Genomic DNA, 22,076 nt, shown 5'->3' with positions numbered 1-22,076 from the left:
GGTATATCACCAAAAAATGCACTCGAATAATCGAATTGTTGACAGAAATACACTCAAAATTTTGTTATCAACAAATATGCCGTCAAATAATTTAAAATAGTCACAAAGTTGTCTAACATTAAATATATATTTCTCAAAAAATACTTTATATATTCAATTTTAATGCAATTGTTTTCAAATATAACTACAAAAAATAAGATATTTATACTTGTAAAATTTGGTGATTCTTCGTTATTTCTTATTTTTTTTATTTTTCTGTTAACAACCAATAATATTTTTAACAAATCACAAAAAACTATATGCTAAACGAAAAATTTGCAAATTTCAAGAATAGAAATACCACATTTTTTTAGTTATGCTTACAAAAAACCGCATTAAAAGCACAATTTCTAAAGCATTTTTTAAAAAAATACATATTTAATATTTGATACTTTTGTCACATTTTTTAATTATTCGACAAAAATTTTATCGATATCAAAATTCGGGTGTATTTTTTCATTGACAAAATTTTTCGGCTGTATTTTTGGTAGTTTACCGTATTATTATTAGCACATTTCTTTTTATTATTATCTTCTTGTGGTAATGTACCATTTTTAATTTTTTTTTCATGCTTCAATTTTTTTTTTACAACACTTCACTTTGTATTTCATTGTCCGGGTAAGTTTTTTGGATTAGAGTTCAAGTTCCTAAACACCTAAAGCAACCAACTAAGCCCATGTGTTTTTGGACATAAGATAAGCCCATGTTAGGCATTCCTATTCAACTTCATTTAGAAATTAGAAAGGATTGTTTATAGTTCAAAATAGTGTCAATATTAAACAATAAATCTACTACACACAAAAATTGTTTTCCAACCCATTATGAGGCCCCTTACAAAAACCTCTTAATTAATCATATTATCATTAACTAACAACGGAAGCTTCATGTGACATGCCTGCCCAACCTACAACACAGTGCAGAATCTGTCCTCTAACGAACACTTGTCCTCGTCTCACATTGTCACCAGCTTTTTATACGACTATACGGGTAGAAACAACAATTCTTTCTACACCATAGAATCCACTGTCAAATAATGGTTAGAATTTTAAAAATTTAAAAATTTTCACATGCTAATTTACAAGAAGGTATTAAAGTAACATTTTGTCTTGAATTTATATTTTTTTATCTAATTTTATGTAATATTAATTATTGTTAACGGGCTAATTTTCACTCGATTTTCCCTCGATATAATTGTAACCGAAAATATATAAGTTTTATTATGTCTAGAACTGGATTTGAATTTAACAAATAGACCCGATATATATCTGGATATGAGTCCCTGAACATGAACATCCCTAATTAAGAGAGACTGATTAGTGATTACCAAGTAATTACTAGGAAGTATAGTGAGAAAGGTTATGGCTCTACTGTTCCTCAGATTGTCGTTTGGAATCTGAGGGACCCGAGGACCACTCCAGTGCCATCCACCCAGCAAGGGGGAGCGCTCGTGAGTGGATTCTCTAAGAATCTCATGACCTTGTTCATGGACAATGACGACGAAATAAGCCTCGAAGCTTTAATGGAAGCTGCAATTTCTGGCCCACAATATCAGAAACTAGTCGTGCTATATTAACACAATGAAGTGGAGTTTATTACAAACTTAACAACATATATATTCTACTTAGTCTGTATAGATGAGTAGTTGTTTAGTAATAAATCGTTAAATTATTTAGATTTAGTTATTCATCTTTATTATCCTTTTTGTGCAGGTGGGAATAAATATATGGAAAATTAGAAATTATACCATGATAGAAATTCTTAATTTCTTAGGGTGGGAATCAATTCTACCCTCCCAAAAATCCAAAGGCACTATCAGCTGGATGGTGGTACTGCATATCCACCGTTCATTATTTCCTTCGCAACATTACAAGATATTTTAACAAGTAAATGGTCAAATTCATCATTAATTTTTAAAATTTTTTAAATCAAATTTATATTTTAAAAATTTTAGGTTAGTCAGATTAATTAATTTTGTTGGTCACATTATACTCTTGTTGTATTAATTGGCGATTAACATAACAAGTTTATATAATTAGATCAAATTCATCTTAAATTGAGTGGTATCTAATTAGGATTGTTTGCCGTTTGTAATGTGAATTAATACTATATTAATAAATTTTGATGTTATGAGTAATGAAAATGACAAAAAAAAATAATGTGACCAATTTAAAATATTTAAAGGATGAATTTAATTAAAAAAAATCAGAGACTAATTTAAAAAATAAAAAAATTTTCAGAGACAAATGTGACTGTTTGCTCATATTTTAATCCAAATCAAACAAAACACATTATTGTACGTCCAAATATAATCACGTGCCATGAAATCATGAAAAGGAATATACTCTCACATTCATATTGGTACAAAAAGGGGAACATGTTTCTTCCAATGACATTGAATACCATATTGTCTTTTAGTGATGAGCTTCACTAAGATTTTTTTTTTTTTTCACTTTGCTTCAATGAGATAAGTCGATAAGAATGTAGTGATTGTTAAAAAAATCAGAGTTAGCGAAATTCAGTGGCATTATTCAATGCAACCAAGTCATCAGAATAGGGAAATAATATATCAAAATTGTTCTAACTAACTTGTTTGAAGGACTACATGATAGTTAGAGTGAGCTTCTTGGTTGTAACTTCTTCAATTGCTGTACTCAAGATTTTAGAAACAAAAACCAATTTTCCTACAAAGAGAAGTGATACAATGAAATCTCTAGCTCCAGCAGGTATCACTATTTTCTCCTTTAATAATTTTACTTCTTTCATCTAACAAATATTTACATAAATTATCTTCCCTCTCTGAATACATTAATTTCTTTATGTACCAATTTTATCAATTTGATGGTTAACAATACATTAATTTCTTGCTTGTATCTTCATTATGGATTTATATTCATACTTTTTGCTATGGTGTCTTTTGGGAACTAAGGATGTGATGCATCACCACACTTGGAACTTGAATCAGAAGAAATTGAAAATAGCACTGCAAATGCTACTTATTCAATAAATCAGGTACCCTTAATAGTGAAAAAAAAACTGAAAAATTTTCATCAGAAAGTGCTAAAGAAACTTATTATTGAATGAGTGAGAATCTATTTTGCAGAATGAAGAGAAGCATATGAAAAACGAAACCCCACAGAAATTGGATTATGCAACTGATAAGGAATTATTGCAGAATTTGGTTGAGAATTACAAGCAAAGGGAAGTGAGCCTTCAAAAGAAACTGCTTCGATTGAATGGTCTAAAGGAAGAGCAATCAGCCATTGCTCAACTGCGAACACAGCTCGAGGAAAAGAATGCGAAATTCGACTTGCTTAAGACAATCATTGGTTCAATGGAGGCAGAGAACAAAACTATGCAAGAAAAAGTAAGAGATGATGGAATATCAAAGAAGCATCTAGAAATAGCTAAGAAGACGCTGAATGAGATGGAAAGAAAGAAGAGTTTCGAAGGAAGCCGTGTCGAGGAGCAGATATTGATGCTTGAGAAGCAAGTTACAGAGTTAAAGAAGCAGGATAGCTCTTCCAGAGATGCTAAGATTATTAAGAAGATTAAAGATATTGAAGGTGTTGGATTAGAAGCCTTGGAACTGAAGAGAAGAAACAAAGAGCTCGAATTGGAAAAGAGAGAGATAGGAGCTAAATTAATTACTGCTAATGCTAAAGTAAAGACGGAGGTAGTTTAACACTATAATTTACCTTCCGTTTTACTTAATCTATGTAGAATTGTATAATAAATGATTATTTATATCCATAAAAGATGAAAATATTGACATATATACCCATACTAGATCGAAACTAAACTTGTATCCATGCAAGATGTCTTTTGTGTGACAAAAGTACCTTACGTGGCACTCCAACCCTCTAAAGACAGGATACTTTTGTCATACGAAAGGCATCTTGCGTGGGTACAAGTTTAGTTTCGGTTTAGTGTGGGTATATATGTCTCTTTTATAGATACAAATGGTCATTTATTCTAGAATTGTATATGGGTAGTTTAGTCAAATATATCAAATTATTTAATTATTTTGGACTATTAACTTCAGGAGGAAACGGTTGCTCTGATCAAAGAGGAAATAACTAGTCTCCGGCAAGTCCATGAAGGACTTCTAGAGCAAGTTGAAAGATTGCAAAGAAACCGATTCGAAATGGTGCAGGAACTCGTCTACCAACGGTGGCTCTTCACATGCTTGCGGTATGAACTCAACCACAATCTCCAAAAGAGAGCAACAAGGGAAGAGGCCTTAAGAAGAAGTTGCATAAAGCATTCAGAATCATATGAGAAGGATCAAATTGCAGTAACATATGAACATAATGATCCTGAGCTTGAAAGCAATGATTCCTCAAACACAACAACATTGGATGATGATGATGATGAGACTGAAACCACCACACTTGATGAGAGTTCCTCAAGCAGCCAAAGCAGTAGCAGCAAGAGCTCTAGTTTACTTAGCAAAATGAAGAGATGGAGAAAAATCAAACATGACTGCTCCAAGGAGAATAATGTAATTTCATCACCAAAGTGTTTAACTAGATCTGGCACTATAAGTTCTCCAATTAGAAGCCATGGTCTTATACGCAGGTTTTCCATGCCAATGGTGCTTCCTTCAGATCTATCAACAATGCCGTTATTATCCCGGAAAATCGGTTCTAACAGATCATTAGAGAGATCAGTGGTGCAGAAATCATTGAAGAGAGTTTCTTTCGGCGATTGTTCGGTTAAACCAAGTAATAATAAACATGTGTCGGATGATAGAGATTTCTTGGAAAACAAGCAAGAAAACAGGGCGGAACACGAACAAGAATTGGATGATGCAGGAGTAAGCAAATTGCACTCTCAAAAAGGTGATAGAGGTTCAGGTTCTGTGGCAGCCAATTGTTGGAAGGATCTCATAACTGCGAAAACGTTCGGAGATAGCGGTTTCTTGGAAACCAAACAAGAAAAAGAGATTAGACTTGATGAACTGATCAATTCAAACAAGTCCTTGGTTGGTGACAATGAAGGAAGCAAGAATCTGTTACTTGTGCGACTTGTGCAGTTGGTGGCAATTGTTTTTTTCTCACTAGTCCTGCTGCAAGCTTATTTCAGGGTCAACTCAAAATTGGAGCTTAGCAGAACTGTGAAACGGTGGTAGCAAATTATTATATATGCTCTAATTTTGCAATGCTATATACATACAACATTTCAAAAAATGAAATTAATAAGTGGTCAATTTTGTTATGTTTTGCCCTTTAGTCTTACGAACTTCTAGACATAATATTTTAGACAATTAAATAACTAAATATACATTTCTAAAAATAATACACATATTTTTATTGTATTTAAAATGCATGTTTTGATATCTATTAATATATAATAAACAATGCCAATGAGTTATAGTTTAAATGGCATAGACTCTACATACTCAATTAAAAAGTCGCGGGTTCAAGTTACATATTTTTCTAACTTTTTGCCAATAATATTTAATTCATAAAACTCATCCATTGAGGATTGAGTATAGGCAAGCTCTCTGCCCTCCACGTGTATCGTACATGTGACACCTGTCCCAACACCCTCCCTTCTTTTAACCCCACCCTTCTCTCTCTCTATCAACCCAAACTCACGTGCATGCCCACTGATCACTTCCATGGGACATGGCTAACCGTTACCCATACTCATCTCAAAGCCGAAGCCACATACCACCACCACCCACCACATTCCTTGGCAAACTCCAACACCACGCCACAACCTCCCCCCAACTCTTTATCTTCTTCACCCTCCTCATAACCACTTCCATCTTTATCTTCCTATCCGGCTTAACCCTCGTTGCAATCACTCTCAGCCTCATTATCTTCTTCCCCTTAATCATATTGTTAAGTCCAATATGGCTCCCTCTTTTCATCTTTATCTTCCTATTCCTGTCCTTGTTCGGTTTCGGCGTTGTTATCGTGGCTGCTCTCAGTTGGGCGTACCGTTATTACTTCCTCAAACCGGTTCACTCGTTCGGTTCGGTTCGAATTCACGACTCGCCCAGACGCGCCAAACCGTATGCTAGGGAAAATGAATACGAGTACGGATACGGTGCGTATTTGGCGCCAGGAGCATGATAGATTGAGGAGTTCATCAGCCGAACCAAACCGATCCTATTCAAATCCAAATTCGGATTGGAAGTTGGAACCAGGTCCCTAGGTAGTTCTTCTTGATAAACGGTGTCGTTTGAGCATCACCAAGTTTGGGTTCATGCCCTGTGATTCATGGCTCATTCACGCTCTATACTCTATACCATGTGGGTAGATAGACAAAATCCAGAACATGGAATGATAAGAAGGAATAAATTATATCTGGCCATTGTTCCAGTACTTTTCCAAATTACAGGGATAAATTATCCTTAATAACTCTAATGGTAGATAAATTCAACAAATGAATAATATTTTGTGTATTTTATTTAAATATTAAGTATAATATTAAAATTAAATTTTAAATAATTAATTTGATATTTTTTTAAGATTAAAGTTTTACAATCAATCAAACTATTTAATTAAATTTAATTAAATTATTATAATATTTTTATTTTTGGTGCTGTTTTTTTTGTTTTTTTTAATTGTGTTTTTCTTCTTTCTTCTTTTATTTTTTTTTATGTTAACATTTTTTTTATTATTGTTGTCACTACTATTATACTACTACCATTGTTTTCTTCTCTTTTTTTTCTCATTTTTTTTAATTTCTTCCTTTCTTTTCTTCTTTTCTCTTCTATCATCATTATTATTATCGTTATTGTTATTATTGTGGCTAATTTTTTTTTATATGACACCAAGTTTGGTGTAATACTGGGTTATGAAACTATATGGGAAGTTTTACACTGGTGTAACGATGTTCAGATGAAGGGAAGTAATCGGACGGTCCGATTTATTGCAGCTGAAAGGGGACACAAATCGGACCGTCCGATTTGTGGGTCATGGAGGGCAGTGTATGGAAATCGGACACACCGATTTCATGCTTAACGTTCAAATTTTTTTTGGCCCAAGGAAATCGGACCCAGCGATTTCTGGGTTACCATTTTTTTGCGCGGACGGTTCACTAATTGGACGGTCCGATTTTATTGTTTAAAAAAATTCGAACGACCATGAAAGCGGTTGGACGGTCCGATTTGAATTTAATATATGTTTAAACCCAACCCAACGCTGAGCAGCCAACTTCATCTTCTTCTTCTTCCGAGTTCCAAATCTCTCCGAAGCTCTCCTCTCTTTTTCTCTTCATCTGCATTATCATGGATGATAGAGTGACATTAAAAGTGTATTATCATGGCCAAATATTGTTACAAACATCTGAAGGAGTGAAATTTGTGTGTGAAAATTCATTAGATATTATAATCCTTTTCACACTATCTTATGAAGAATTGAAAGGTGTGATTTGTGAGAAGATGGATTCTCAAATATCTAGGAGAGTGTCGTGTATTTTGTACAGATATCCTATATCTGTCTTTGGTGGGTTCGTGCAATTTCAAACGAAATACGTGACCGATGAAGCGAGCATGCAAGAAATGTTTTCAGTGTATTTTGAAAGTCGGTCGCGAATATCGTTCATCGAACTGTATATCGAGTTCGAGCAATTTGCAATGGACCGAGATATTGAATTGAAAGATTACAACAGTGATAGTGAGGAAGAGTTTGAAAGTAACTAGAGGTCGTTGATCCGGATGTAGACGAAGATCAAGATGACGATGCTATGGCGGAAGATGTGGCGGATGTGGCAAATGCACTAGCAAACCAACAGCTGTTTGTGGAGCCGAGTTTCATGCGGTCGTTGGATTTTGAGGCCATGCATGCACTGGAGTTTCCTCAATATGTAAATGCAGGTATGACATCATTTTAAATTAAGATTTGTTAAACTATGATTTGTGCATAGGTTTTGAGTTTAGCACGAATATTTAAGACAACGGTATATAGACAAAATATAACATATAATCAGTAATTGTTTAATGTTTAATTATCAAGTAAACATGTATGCCGAGAAATTTAGTATTTTCCATCATTGTTATTAAAACTGGACCGGACTGGCCGGTTTAACCAAAAAATTGGTGAACCGGATCCTAAATCGGTCCAGTCCGATGATGAGACCGCCCAAGGCAACGAACCGGTGCAAACCGGTCAAATCCAGAGTGAACCGGTTAAAACCGATCAAACTCGGTAAAATTAACAAAATACTTATTGTTCCTATTTTATATTGTTTTAGAATAGTTAGATATTTTTAAAATGTTAGCGAAAATTTTTTACTATGTTTTATTTTTTATTTACATAGGACCGGGTCAATCGGTTCAACCAGTGATCTACCGGTTGAACCAGTGATCCAATGACCCAGTGACCTGGTTTGATCACTGGTTCAGTTTTGACAACTAGATTTTCCATTATTCTATGATTATTAGTTTATTAGATTATTAGTCCTGACAACCATAAAATTTGTGATGTGATTGCAGCAGAGCTTCCCGTTATGCCAGATGGTGAATTTATCGTGGGAATGGAATTCAGCTCTAGGGAGGCAGTAATTAAGGCGATGAAAGATTATACAATCCGCAGAGGTGTAGATTATCGGGTGCATGAGTCAGAACCGACGACATTATATGCTAAATGCACCTAGTATGGCGCAGGATGTGATTGGCTGATCAGAGTGAGCGAAATGTCCAGAAAGTATTGTTGGGAGATAAGGAGGTAAAATGGTAGTCACACCTGTACTAGGGCCATCATTTCTCAAGATCATTCGAAGCTGGATTCCAACACAATTGCAGAAGCAATAAAGCCATTGGTAGAAGTTGACCTGTCTATAAAGGTGAAATCAGTGATTGCGGAAGTACAGACAAAGTTTAACTACAGTATAAGTTATCGCAAAGTATGGTTGGCAAAACAGAAGGTAGTAGAGTCAATTTTTGGAGGTTGGGAAGCTTCGTACGAAGCCTTGCCGATATGGTTTAAGGCCATGTGTCACAAGGAACCATCCGCAGTCGTTCATTTTGAAACAATGCCTGCGTATCAGGGAGATGACTTGGTTCATAATATTTGTGTACTACACCGAGTCTTCTGGAGTTATTAGCCTTGTATTAGAGCATTTAGACATTGCAAGCCAATAGTGCAGGTAGACGGAACTCATTTGTATGGAAAATACAAGGGTTGTTTGTTGGTTGCAGTCTCACAGGATGACAACAACAACATCGTGCCTATTGCATTTGCGATAGTTGAGGGAGAGACATCTGAGATAAGTTCAATACAGACATCATTTTCTCATCGCTCATTTTACATCTTTGTATAACTTCTTGCATTTTTTTGCAACCCGATTAAAAGCAGATGGGGTATATCGATTAGCGCTCCGACGTGGGGGATCAGCTCTAAGGTTGTATCCTTTTCCTTTTTCGATAGTGGTTGTATGTATGAAAACATTCAATAACCAACTAATCAAATCAAATCAAACCAACTAATTCAATAACCAACTAATCAAATCAAACCAGTGTAATCAATAAATTTTTTTACCTGCACTAGGCGCTGGACCATCACCCCCCTCATCATCAGCATCATCAACCTCCTCATCCTCATCGTCGTCCTCATCCTCGTCCTCATCCTCATCCCCATCCCCCATCCGGATGGTCAACTAGAAAGTCATTAGCCTCATCATCAACTGCCTGGTAGCTCTCCTGAATTAGACCCATCGGAACACGACGTGAATTTTCGCTCTGTATGATCCCCCTCGTGGCATCATCACTCCTACTTGAGTCAACAGAAAGTCTACCTCTAGAATTACCAGAGGAAGTGAGTTGTCGAGGTCTCGTATCCAATGACAATCTACCTAGAACAATCCCACTCGGTTGGGCCCTCTGGTCGGTGGGAATGTCTCTGTAACCTGGATGTGAGTAACCTGGCACAGGAGCCATGAATCCAAGCAACTGACTAAACGAACCATGTTCACTTGATTCTTGGTGTGGGACACTCCAATACTATTGATGTACTGGATATGGTGGTGTGAAGTAATCCGCAGAATGCTTGTCAGGAATGTATGGTGTGAACTGCTCAGGCTCTTGCTGTGCCTGTGTTTGTGTCGGTTGGGCGGTGGCGGTTGTGATGGCGATGGTGGTGGCGGTGGTTATACTTGTTGATTCTTCTGATTATGTATAGGATCACCGTCCTGATTCTCTTGCGGTTTGAGATCTGACAGATTCAAGTGGTCACCATATGTACCTCGGTACCAATGCAAGTAGATATCTAGCTGATGCTGCGAGGGCAGCATGTGCTCGACAAAAACATGACTATACCGATTCGTCCAATGCATAACCCAGAATGAGTGGGTTCCAGACCAATCTTAATTTTTCGGACCTGTCAGAACTTCACCATGTGCTTCACCTAGATCCTGCTCTTGATGAGGAACGCCCTGAGTCAAGCCAAATTGTCTCCTCACTCTATCAGATGCATGCCACTTAATGCATTCAAAAGATATAAGCGAAACTGTGGCACTTCAAATAGCCAAATGCTGACGGATGTCAGGAGGAATCATGTCTGGATCGATCCAACCAATTGCATAAGCCTCCTAAACAAACTGCACATATTATGCAAGTAAAAGAGGATTACACACTAAATAATAATACGGCTAAACGAAAACAACTACTTATTTATTACAACAAACATGTCCTTCTTGTAGACCATCCAGTTCTCTCCTAAAGTGAGCAAGGGTACGAAATCTGTAAGGCCGATTCTCACGCTCTCAGTTACGCCACCTGACATCAGACAATTCGTTAATTTACATTTATCAATACAATTTAAAATACACTATTTCAAAGCATTTAGTAATCAAATTTACCTATTTGCAATCGAAAAGATTCGAGGATTGCCAAGAATCAGCGCAATGAATGGTAGATGGATCTAAGCCCAGGTAAGTAAAAGTGTCAGCGGACCATCAATCTCCTTACAGTCGACACGAGTTGCCCTACACAACGCTCTATACAGGTGTGTCAGGCATGCCGGTCACCAACTGAATGTATGATCCTGGCAAAGTTACAGAGTAACGGTAGAAACTTTCAGTGCACCCCTACCCCGGACTTATCTCGAAACACGACGGTCCCAAACAATAGCATTATGTGGCACTTCACGTACCTCTGAATCTGAATATCATCAACCAATACTAAACAATCTTTCAATCCTCGAAACCACGTCAACTTGATGAAACTTCTCCTACAGTCTTCCTTCCTACGTGCAACACCAAACTGATCCAAGCATTCACACTCTAATGCCTCATAACTACTGAGTGTCAGTCCTGTAACTGGCAGACCATTCGTCGGAAGACCAAGAATTAACGCCACGTCCTCCAACGTCACGCCATACTCACCAACCGAAAAATGGAATGTGTGGGTCTCAGGGCGCCATCTCTCGATTAAAGCATTAATCAATGCCGACTGACATTGAACAATTCCAATATGTGAAACATGATAAAAGCTGGTGTCCCGTAAATACCCATCCACTATTGGATTGTACCGATCTGGCGGCATGTAGTGGTCACATTGCAACATTCTAGAACCCTAAACACAAACATAATATTAATTAATTAACAAATTAAATTTAACAGAATAAAATTTTCATTATCAAATAACCAGTAAAACATATCCACAATCAATAAAAATAATAATAATAACAATACTTTATATAAATAACTATTATATTAAATATATTATTACTAATTCCTAAAATTATTTTAATTAAATTAAAATATTTAAAAATTATTACTACACTAATTTCTAACATTATCATTATAATAAACTACTAATCTCTAACATTATAATTATTATTTTAATTTTTCGAAATAAAAACTTACATAGTTAGGATGATCAAGATAATTAGCAATATAAAGCTACAGACGATTGATATCTTTTATTCTTCTTCTTCTAGGCATTGCTAAAAATGAGTGGTTCAATTTTTTTATTCAAAACTTCATCAATGGAGGAGAATGAATGAATGAAGCTAGTAGGGTTGGAGGAGAAGAGGATTTGTGTTGCTACTTCGAAAGTGAAAGAAAATGAGAGCATTGAATCAGTTTTGGAGTGTATACACCCTGGTGGTCCCATCAACCTGCGTGCGTGACACGTGGCTGGGGGTCACAAATCGGACGGTCCGATTTGTGTACCTTCCCAGCCCCTAATCGGACCGTCCGATTACTGGCATCAAATCGGACCGTCCGATTTCTTCATCGCAACCGTTACATCTGCGTAAAGCACCATGGATGCCCATAACAGTGTCATACTCCATCTTCTTCCTAATATGAAAAATAAAAAAGTGTATTATCGTCGTCTTCTATATATAACAGTTCAAATTTAGAATGCATCAAAAATTTTTAATGATGACGACACACAAACAAACTCAGTTCAAATAAAAAATGCACTTTATTTAGATGCAAAATGCACCGAAATTACTTAATTATGACGACACATAAATAAACTCAGTTTAAAACAAATACAGATCAAGTGCATCTTATTTAAATTCAAAATATACAGAAATTACTTAGTGATAACTCAAAATTTCTCATTCTTTTTTATTATCATCTTCTTCTTATTTTACTCTTTTATTAAGAATAAAACAAGAACAATCGAACAAAGAAAAAACATAATGTTACAAAATTACTAGAAAGAGGAGAAAAAGTAAAAAAAAAAACGTGGTAACAATAACAATAATAAAAGAACGATAATAAAGAGAAAACACGTGAAGAAAAAGAAAGAGTAACACAAAAAAAAAAAGAGAAAGAATACGAAAAAGAAAAAAAGAGTAAAAAGAAAAGAAAAAACATAAAAATTTTAGTGGATAATAAAATTTATTTTTGTTTGATTTAGACTAACTTAATTAGAGTTAATTGTCAAAAAATTTAAATGTGTAATAAAACTGATTTTTTAAATATTTTTATATATTTATACTATTTTATATTTAATACATGTTTTAAAGTTTATTTTTATTTTATTTTCACTAAAAATTAAATTAATAAAATATACCATTATATTTTATATGGAATAGAAAAGATGTTTATATCTTTGGTAACAAAGAAAAGATTCATCAATAATTAAGGCAGCGAAATAATACCCAAAATTCTAAAACCTTAATTTATAATATTTTTATTTTCTACATCAATTTGCGTCCGGTAATCTACAAATAAAAAAATATAATTATTCTTTACATACAAACTATTTTATCATATAAGTTCATATAAATCTTTTTTTTTTCTAAACTACCCTCATGCGCATGTCTACCCGCGTCCATTTCACGCGCCTCTTAATTTAACAGATTTTAATCAACGCGCGAATATATAACTTCATTTTTCAAAAGAATTTCGTTTCTTTTTTTAAATTTGCCTGCATTTTTCTTCATTCATTTTCGTGCATTCTCTCTGCGTTCTCTTTCGTCGTTTTCGTGTGTTTCTCTCTTCGTTCTCTTTTTTCATTTTTTCGATTTTCTTTGTTCTCTACGTTCGTTTTTGAAATCAAGCTCTGAAATTGTTTTGAAGATAATGAATGATTCAAGTTCCAGATTGTCAACTAGACCAGAGCGAAGTGGATTATTGTTTTGAATCGAATGAACTGCCTGAGGTGTGGTTGAATTCTAATTAATATTTTCGTTAGTAGTTTATGATTATTTAGGTGAATAATGTTGTGAACCTTACTTGTGAAAATTACTGTTCATTGTTGATTGTTTGAATTGAATGTAATGTAGTTGTTCTGATGAAAATTGCTGTCCATTTTATATTAGATTTTTTGGGGTAAATCAGACATATTTGGGTTTAATAAAGGAGATTTTGGGTGTATTTACAGGTTCTAACTTGCCAATTGAACGATGGTGAATTGTATTATTATTTTGACTCGAATCAAGTAGTGAGGTGTGGTTTGAATCTAGACAATGTAGTTTGTTCATAGTTTAAGAGTTTACAGTTGAATCGTTTCTGTTTGATGCTTATTGAATAGTTGTTGTTGCATTCTATAGTTTATCCTAGCTTTTAATATGGTGTATTGTGGACTTTTTTGGGTGTATTTTACAGTTTCGGTGCGATGTTGATCAGGAGTTTGTTCCAAAGGTTGGGATGACTTTAAGACGCTTGAAAATGCTGCAAAATTCTACAAAGATTATTCGAAAGCTGTAGATTTTTCTACAAGAGTTCGGAGCACAAATAAGAAGGGTAATGAAATTAAGAACCAATTGATTACATGTAGCAGAGAGGGGAAATGGAAATAAAAAATATCTCCGACCAAGAAGACAAATCCCTCAGGTGGCTTAAATTATCCTGCAAGAATTTATATATACATATTGAAGGACATTGGTGTTTGGATCATTTCGAAGGTCGTGTTGCATCATTCACATCCCTGCTGTCCAAATCAAGTAGAGATGCTTAAACAGCACAGGGAACTAAGCATGTCCGTGCGTCGTACAATAGAGAATAACGTGGAAGCCGGAATCAGACCAACCAAAACATACCAATCATCTGTCGCAGCAGTCGGGGGTCACTGCGAGTTAAATTTTATCGAAAAAGACGTGAGAAATTACATCACGAGAGAAGTGCGGAATGTTTCAAAACTAGAGGATGCAAAAGAATTCGGGAAATACTTATTAAGAATGAAAGAGAAGAATCAGAATTTTTTTTCGAGGTCGATCAGTCGATTAAGATTTCCTTTTGGGCAGACGCAAGGAGCAGGGATGCTTGTGAGTATTTCAGAGATGCTATTTCATTCGATACCACCTACAATATAAACAGGTAATATTCAGTCCTGCAGCAGAGGTGTACATTGCATGTTTTTGGGTGTAGAGAGATTATTTCGGCGGATTTAACTATTTTGTTTTCTATTTCGTCATATTCAGGTATAATCTGGTTTTAGGTTCTTTGTCGGGGTGAATCACCACGGTCAGTCAACACTTCTCAGATGCGTTTTGATGAAAAACGAGGATACTCAATCATTCAAATGGTTATTCGAATGTTGGATTCATTACATGAGGGAAAATGCTCCGAAAGGCATTCTCACCGATCAATGCGCCTCGATGCAAAGGGCCATCGAGGCTTGTATGCCGACATCAATTCACCGGTGGTGTATTTGGCACATCATGAAGAAGATTCCAAGCAAATTAAACGGCTACAAGAAACAGCAAGAAATCGAACTAGAGATGAGCTATGTTATTTGGAACTCTCTTACGAAAGAATCATTCGATAGGAATTGGAATGATTTTTTGATGGAGTATGGTCTTGGGGGACAACAAGTGGCTTTCAGGTAACTTTTTAATTCTGCAGCAGAGGTGTACATTGCAAGTTTTTGGGTGTATCCTAGTTCTGATTTAGGTGTTTTTTACAGAGCTTTTCGAAGACCGTCATATATGGATTCTAGTTTATCTCGATCACCACTTCTGGGTCGGGATGAGAAGCACACAAAGGAGCGAGAGCATGCATGGTTTTTGTAACAAGTTCATTACACGGAACAGATCACTTATCCAATTCGTCAAACAATACGACAATTTCCTAGGAAGCATGGAGCAAAGAGAGAGAGAGAGAGAGAATCAGATGCTGCAGATTTTTATACCATCATATTATATGCAACAAAATCCTCAATAGAAGCTCAGTTTCAACACGTGTATACTCACGATTAGTTTAGGGAAGTCCAAGTACAATTCAGAAGGAAGATGAATTGCATCACAAGATCAAAGCACTCCGCTCTAGGCTATATGGTATATGAAATTGTAGAACAAGTTTCCAACTCAACATTCAACAAGTTTGTAGTTACATACGACACGGTAGTAGCCAAAGTTAAATGCCAGTGCTTATTATTCAAGTCAAGAGGGATATTATGTCGTCACGCTCTAAGCGTATTAAGCTTTGAACGAGTAAACAAAATGTCACCGAGATACATATTAGAACCATGGAGAAAAAACGTAAAGAGGAGACACACATACATCAAGAGCAGCCACGACGATCCTCTGTTGGAGCCAAGAAGCAAGAGATTTGACGAATTGGTGTTTCGTTCGCATAATATATGTGAATTTGCATCAGAATCTGAGGAGCTCACTACGATTCTGTACCGCGCTTACGATAATGCCATGGTTGAGATGCAAGAACACAAAGCCAAAAGCAACGGAAAATGTTTGTTATCTCATGAAGTTGCTAACTTGGAAGCTATTAACGAGCTTCAAGGCCCTCCACGGGTGGAAACAAGAGGATGTCCCAAAAATAGACTAGGCTCAAAGATGGAAAAATAGATTGCAAATGCTTCAAAGAAAAAGGAAACAAAAGCTCTAAGCGAGGTAAAAGTGATGTTCTTTAAATAGGGGTGGGTAATTGAGTTTATTATTGTTAATAGTTTTGCTAATATGTGAGTTTATTTTTTTGCAATTGAACCTTTTTGATGGCGGATCAGTAGTGCAATCAAATTCCAACCAATATCATGGATATGTTATGAATTATCAATTCAGAGATTCAGTAGCACAGAACAGGTTTTGGGGTGTAGAGTAACACTATTTGGGTGTACCGATGAATATTTTTGGATGTATTCTCCATGCTCTTATTTTTTGACATTATATATATATATATATATAGCTTTCTGCATCTGCATCTGCATATGTGTGCGGACTACTGCCACATCTAACCTCATACTAACTTGTATATGCGTGCGGACTACCGCCGCATCTAACTTCATATTTAATTTCTTGTTCTTGCATCTGTCATACTGCATTCATACTGACATTTACTTTCACGCCTCCTTCCCCTCTCCCTCCTTGATCTGCACCGGGCCATCTGGTATTAGAGCCTGATGGGGAAGTATGAATATAATTATTATCATTAAACTATCTCTGAGGTTCATGGATCTGGAAGTTATATTTACTGTTCATGTTCTTATTTACTGTTCATGTTCTTACATCTTTGTACATATCACTTCATATTTAATTTCTTTGTTCAAACAAAATCATTCTTTAAATCTGGAAGTACAGGCTGTTTGATCTTATCACTCAAAGAAACTGTAGCAGTAAGACCCTTGTTGGTGGGCACTAAGGCTAATTTGACGATGTTCTTAAAGATGATAAGATGCAAACGTAAGAACTCCTGGTGGCTATGGATTTAGAGATTGTAAAAAAAAGAGTTATAACCTCCAGATTTAAAATTTGAGTGATAGTTTAGTGATAATATATATGTTCTTTCTGAACCAAAGGAGGGCAATGATATCAGATTTTTGAAAATATGTCTAAACTCTTTCATTCTCTCTCTAGACGTCCCTCAATTAGGGGATCTTCATCATCTTCTTCTTTACCTCATTCTTCTTCCAATGCTCTTACTGAGAAAGTAACTCGGACTTAGGAACTTTCTCCCAAACATAACATCTTCGAAGAAGAAGTTTGCTTCGAAGATATCAATCAAGCCATAGACAATTGGGAAATACCCAATAGGGTATTCTCCTGGCAGTACAAATATACAAAACCAGACCACCCTAAATCATTTCCAATCTTACAGAGGCATGGTTATATGAAATGGTGGTCTCAATTTAATTCATCAATGGCCTACCCAGAAAAGGTCAAAGAATGGTTCAAAACCAATCCTAATACTCAGAAGATCTTAGATCCAGAAATGGCTTCGTTTCTCAATCAAAAGGCTCAAATCCAGGCAACCCTAGCAGCCTTACAATCGAAAGAATCAATCAAAGGAAAGCTTCAAAAAATCCTTCGCTTACTTCAAGAAGATGAAGAGTCCTCATCCAAAGAAGAATGCGATGAACAAGATCAAGATAGACAAACTGAAGAAGATTTTTTCGAAGTTTGCCTAGGAGAAGATTAAAACCGAAAATGTAATTCCCGAAACAATTTAGGGAACTTTGTGAAACCGGTACTGTAGCTATATTTCAGGTCATACCAACTGACACTGTAGAAACAGTAGAATCTTCAATTATAAAAGGAGGCCTCGCTCTCATTGCAAGGCACCCTTCAGTTTACACAATCATAGAGAGAAGTTAGAGAGAGAAGCTCTGAGTGTTCTTTTGTAAGCTCTTCAGCTCCTCTTCTTTTCTCCTCCTCTTTTCAATCAGTTTTTAATAAAGATTTATCCAATTCCTCATTTTTGTGTTTTCCATATTTAGCTTTCTGCATCTGCATCTGCATATGTGTGCGGACTACCGCCACATCTAACCTCATACTAACTTGCATATGCGTGCGGACTACCGCCGCATCTAACTTCATATTTAATTTCTTGTTCTTGCATCTGTCATACTGCATTCATACTGACATTTACTTTCTTGCATCTGTCATGCTGCTGTTTGTGTTGGAAATTAGTGTCTTGAAGAGATTTGTTTGTTTTAAACTTACAATACATATACAATTCAATACATAAGGAGGGTAACAATTCAAATTTCTGAATGGCCATAACTCCTGGTTAGATTTTAAAGAGAAATATCTAAGTACACAATAAGGGTGTATTGTAAGAACCGGAATAACCGTTTTAATAAATTAATAATTTAATTGCGTGAAATAGGTTCAAAAATATAGAAGTGTTCTTTTTTAAATATAAAGGTGAAATTTGATTTCAATGAATTTTTCTAAGTGGGAAAATGTATCTTTTATGGAGAATTTTTGTAAAAATGCATACCAACACTTAAGCCGGTAGTACCGGTTCTAGTATGACCGAAATCACGTACTGAAAAAAATGAGATTTTTAAAATTGAATTTATTGTTTTGAAAGGAAAAAAATAATTTAGAATTGAAAACCGGGCATTAATCTTAAATGTTTTGGCCCAAAGTTGGGCCAAACGGACTAGAAACGCTAACGGGTTGGACCGGGCCCAAGTTGGGCCCAAACCCAACATATATAAGACCTTTAATGAGGATTTGCATCCTTATTTCAGCACCAAAGAGAGAAAGAAACGCGGGTTGAGATGAGAGGAGAGGTGAGGGTTTGGTCACTATTCACAACCACCTTCCGGTGACCATAACTTGAGCTACGGTGCACCGATTGACGAGTCGTTTATGGCCACGTGAAGCTCTCGTCGAGCTCTTCGTTTCTATCTAAACAAAGTGGTAAGATTTTTGAAATCCATGCTCCAGTTTCATGCCTTAATAGTTTTGCATTTCTGGTTATAGTTTTTGAGTATATTTTGTGATTTTGATTGTTTAGGAGTGATCTAGGATTCGAATATTATTGGGCTTTATCCCTAATCTCATTGGGTAAGGTAATGTCTCACTAAACTCTTGTCTTTAGTTGTTTTACTGAACCCTAGGTTTGATGCGATATGTTATATGATATTATATTGAGGTTTGGTGTTTGTTGGAGTGAGCTTGATGGTTTTGGAGCTTTGAGTTCGAGCTTGGTGGCTTCGTTTTGGTGTTTGGTGCATTTTGGAAATCGGCCAAGGTATGGTTTCGGTTTTTTTTATGTAATATGTAATGTTTCTGGACACTTAGGCTAGTTGACTTTAAGATAGGATTGAATTAAATAAATGGTGGATTGGATTATGTATGTGGTATGTGAATTGTGATTGAGATTTTATGAGTTGTGTATGCTAGAGTTCGATTATGATATTGATGACAAAATTGATGATTGGTGTTGTTGATGGGAATTGATAGATGTTCTAGTCGTGTTGTGTGGAAGGAATTGGAATAATAATGATGATGATTATATGATTTGATGATGAATGATGATAATTGGGTATATAGCTTGTACATGGAATAATGTTATTGTAATTGGAGTTATAGAATGAATTGAGGAATAGAATTGATTTGGATACTTTGGTGGTGATGGGTGTTTGATTGATAAGGTACATGAAGTATAAGACTGGGAACCGGGTATGTTTTGGTTTGGTTTGGTTGTGAATTTTGGAAGTTTGAGAACCTAGTTAATTTTTGGTAAAAACTAGTTTTTGGTGAATTTTGATGGATCATAACTTGTGCCTCAGTTTTTAAATTGGTTGAAATTTGTCTTAAATTAAGGTTCATTCAAAGATCTTTAAATTGATATAAAGTTTGATGAAAATAGATTTTTGTAGAGAAAGTTATGAACGTTTAAATTTTGGTGTTTAAAACTGATTTCTGCAACTTTACCAAATTTTGCAAATCTGGAAATGTATGCGTACGCAGAACCCCCCATACGCAAGCATGCCATTTTGTTTGGAACCTATGCATACGCGAACTCTTGTATGCGTACGCGAGATGGGCAAAATTTTAAGTATGCGTACGCATACATGGGAATGCATACGTATAGGTCCTGTTTTGCTGAAAAATGATTTTTCTTCATTTTCAAGGGTTCTCTAACTTTATAAACTTCCTTCTAATGTTGTTTAAGAGTACTATCTAGTAATTAAGTTCTAATATTACTAAAGATAAGTTAGTTATTTATTTTAGAGAATTTCGGTATGAATCTAGAAAATGGAGATTTCGGTTTTTGTAGTTGTGAGTAAGCCGGCGGAGTACTATCTCGGTGATGATTATGAGGACTTAAAGAGTTGAGAAAATATGATAATGTTTATGATGAGGTTGAATCTTGAAAAGGAATGATGAGCTTGTTGGTTGTTAAAAGAGTGTGCAGGGCCTATATCCCTGGCGTGGCAGTTTTTCTGCTGCAAGAGTCTGTTAGGCACTCTATCCTTGGAATGATTTATGATGAGACAGTTGTTGTTGATTCCTTCTTTGCTGCATGAGTGTGCGGGACCTATGTCCCCGACGTGGCATATTTCTCTGCTGCATGAGTGTGCAGAGCCTATATCTCTGGGCATGGCAAGAAGGCTACATCCGGAAGCATGTGTTAGGTTGGCATTTATAGACCGACAAGTGATATCACGAGCCAATAGGACAGACATTCATCATATGCATCTTCTATGTGTTTGTTTGCTTTGCTTATCTTCAGTATGCCTAAATGAATCACATGTCTACTTGCTATTTGATTACTTGCTGTATATGTATACTACTTGTGCTTTACTTGTGTGCATTATCTGTGTCTTCTACTGGGATTGAGGAGGCTCGGTAGGCGGTGGCGATGGGATCACATGGAGGGTAGGTTGGTGAAGACTGTGAGACAGCGGTGACTAGTATTAGTTAGAAATCCCTTAAGTAGATTCCCCTGTTTATGGTTTAAGTTATTTACTTATTTATTTTTTTTAAGCTTGAATATCTGTATCGATGTGAAGTTCTAGGATTGCCTTCGGCATCCCGAAACCTTACATCTTGCATATTGGGTACTGTAACCATATTAAGAACCTCCGGTTCTCATACCATATGTTGTTGTTTATTTTCAGATGCAAGTCGTAATTCACCTCGGTGAAATTGCAGACATGGTGACAGAGCGGAGTATGGTTTCTTCCTTGTTTATTTCTGTTTTATTTTGTTGTAATACTTTCTCTCACCTTTTTAATTTAGACTATATGGCTTTAGAGGCTTAATTTGAGAGATAATTTGTACATCTGTTTTAAACTTTCAAAACTCTGTTGTATTCAGTTTGACTAGCCAGCCTAAACTCTGCAAGCTGTGACTAGTCCTCTTTTGTATATATATATTGTTTAATTTAATGATTACCTTGTGTATTCTGGAGCTATCTACAAGTTTTTATAGTTATTATGTCTTGTTCTGTTCGTGCCTACGTGTTTAGTTATCGTGTGTGAATGCTTCGCATTTCGTAATTCTGCTATATGCGACTTTGAGCTTTATTCCTTCATCGGGCTTCTAGTTATATAAATTCTTGGACATATATTATATATTATAAGCTTTAGAACTGTCATGGCACTTTTTTATCCTTTGCTTTATAGCTAGAGGTAAGGCTTAGGGTAACGGGGTGTTACATTTAGTAGTATCAAAGCAGTTCGTCCTTGTGAGCATGAGGGATGGACCAATTGTGGTTCATTGCACACGCTGGGTCATTTTTCTTTTGTGCTATTTAAGATATCTGTTTGATATGAATAGCATGCTTGTTTGTGAGTGCCTTTGGGGATAATTGAAGTACTGAGCTTGAGATATTGAGACTGATCACCTTGATATCGATTATTTAGTGTGGAAAGGAAACCCGAATTGTAACTCACGGATGACGTCGATCACGTTAACGGAGAGGTA

The 22,076-nt window shown here is 35.7% G+C and overlaps 1 protein-coding gene across 1 annotated transcript; it reads left to right on the top strand.

Annotated features, from left to right (window-relative positions):
* Positions 2,461 to 5,256, top strand: LOC107621620 (protein CHUP1, chloroplastic-like). The gene is made up of 4 exons (XM_016323655.2): positions 2,461 to 2,762; positions 2,966 to 3,048; positions 3,140 to 3,712; positions 4,082 to 5,256. The coding sequence occupies exons 1-4, from the start codon at positions 2,642 to 2,644 to the stop codon at positions 5,168 to 5,170; spliced, it is 1,866 nt and encodes a 621-aa protein (XP_016179141.1). The 5' UTR covers positions 2,461 to 2,641; the 3' UTR covers positions 5,171 to 5,256.

This window comes from Arachis ipaensis, chromosome B10, assembly GCF_000816755.2.
Source record: "Arachis ipaensis cultivar K30076 chromosome B10, Araip1.1, whole genome shotgun sequence".
NCBI lineage: Eukaryota > Viridiplantae > Streptophyta > Magnoliopsida > Fabales > Fabaceae > Arachis > Arachis ipaensis.
This window is presented reverse-complemented; position numbering and strand designations above follow the sequence as displayed.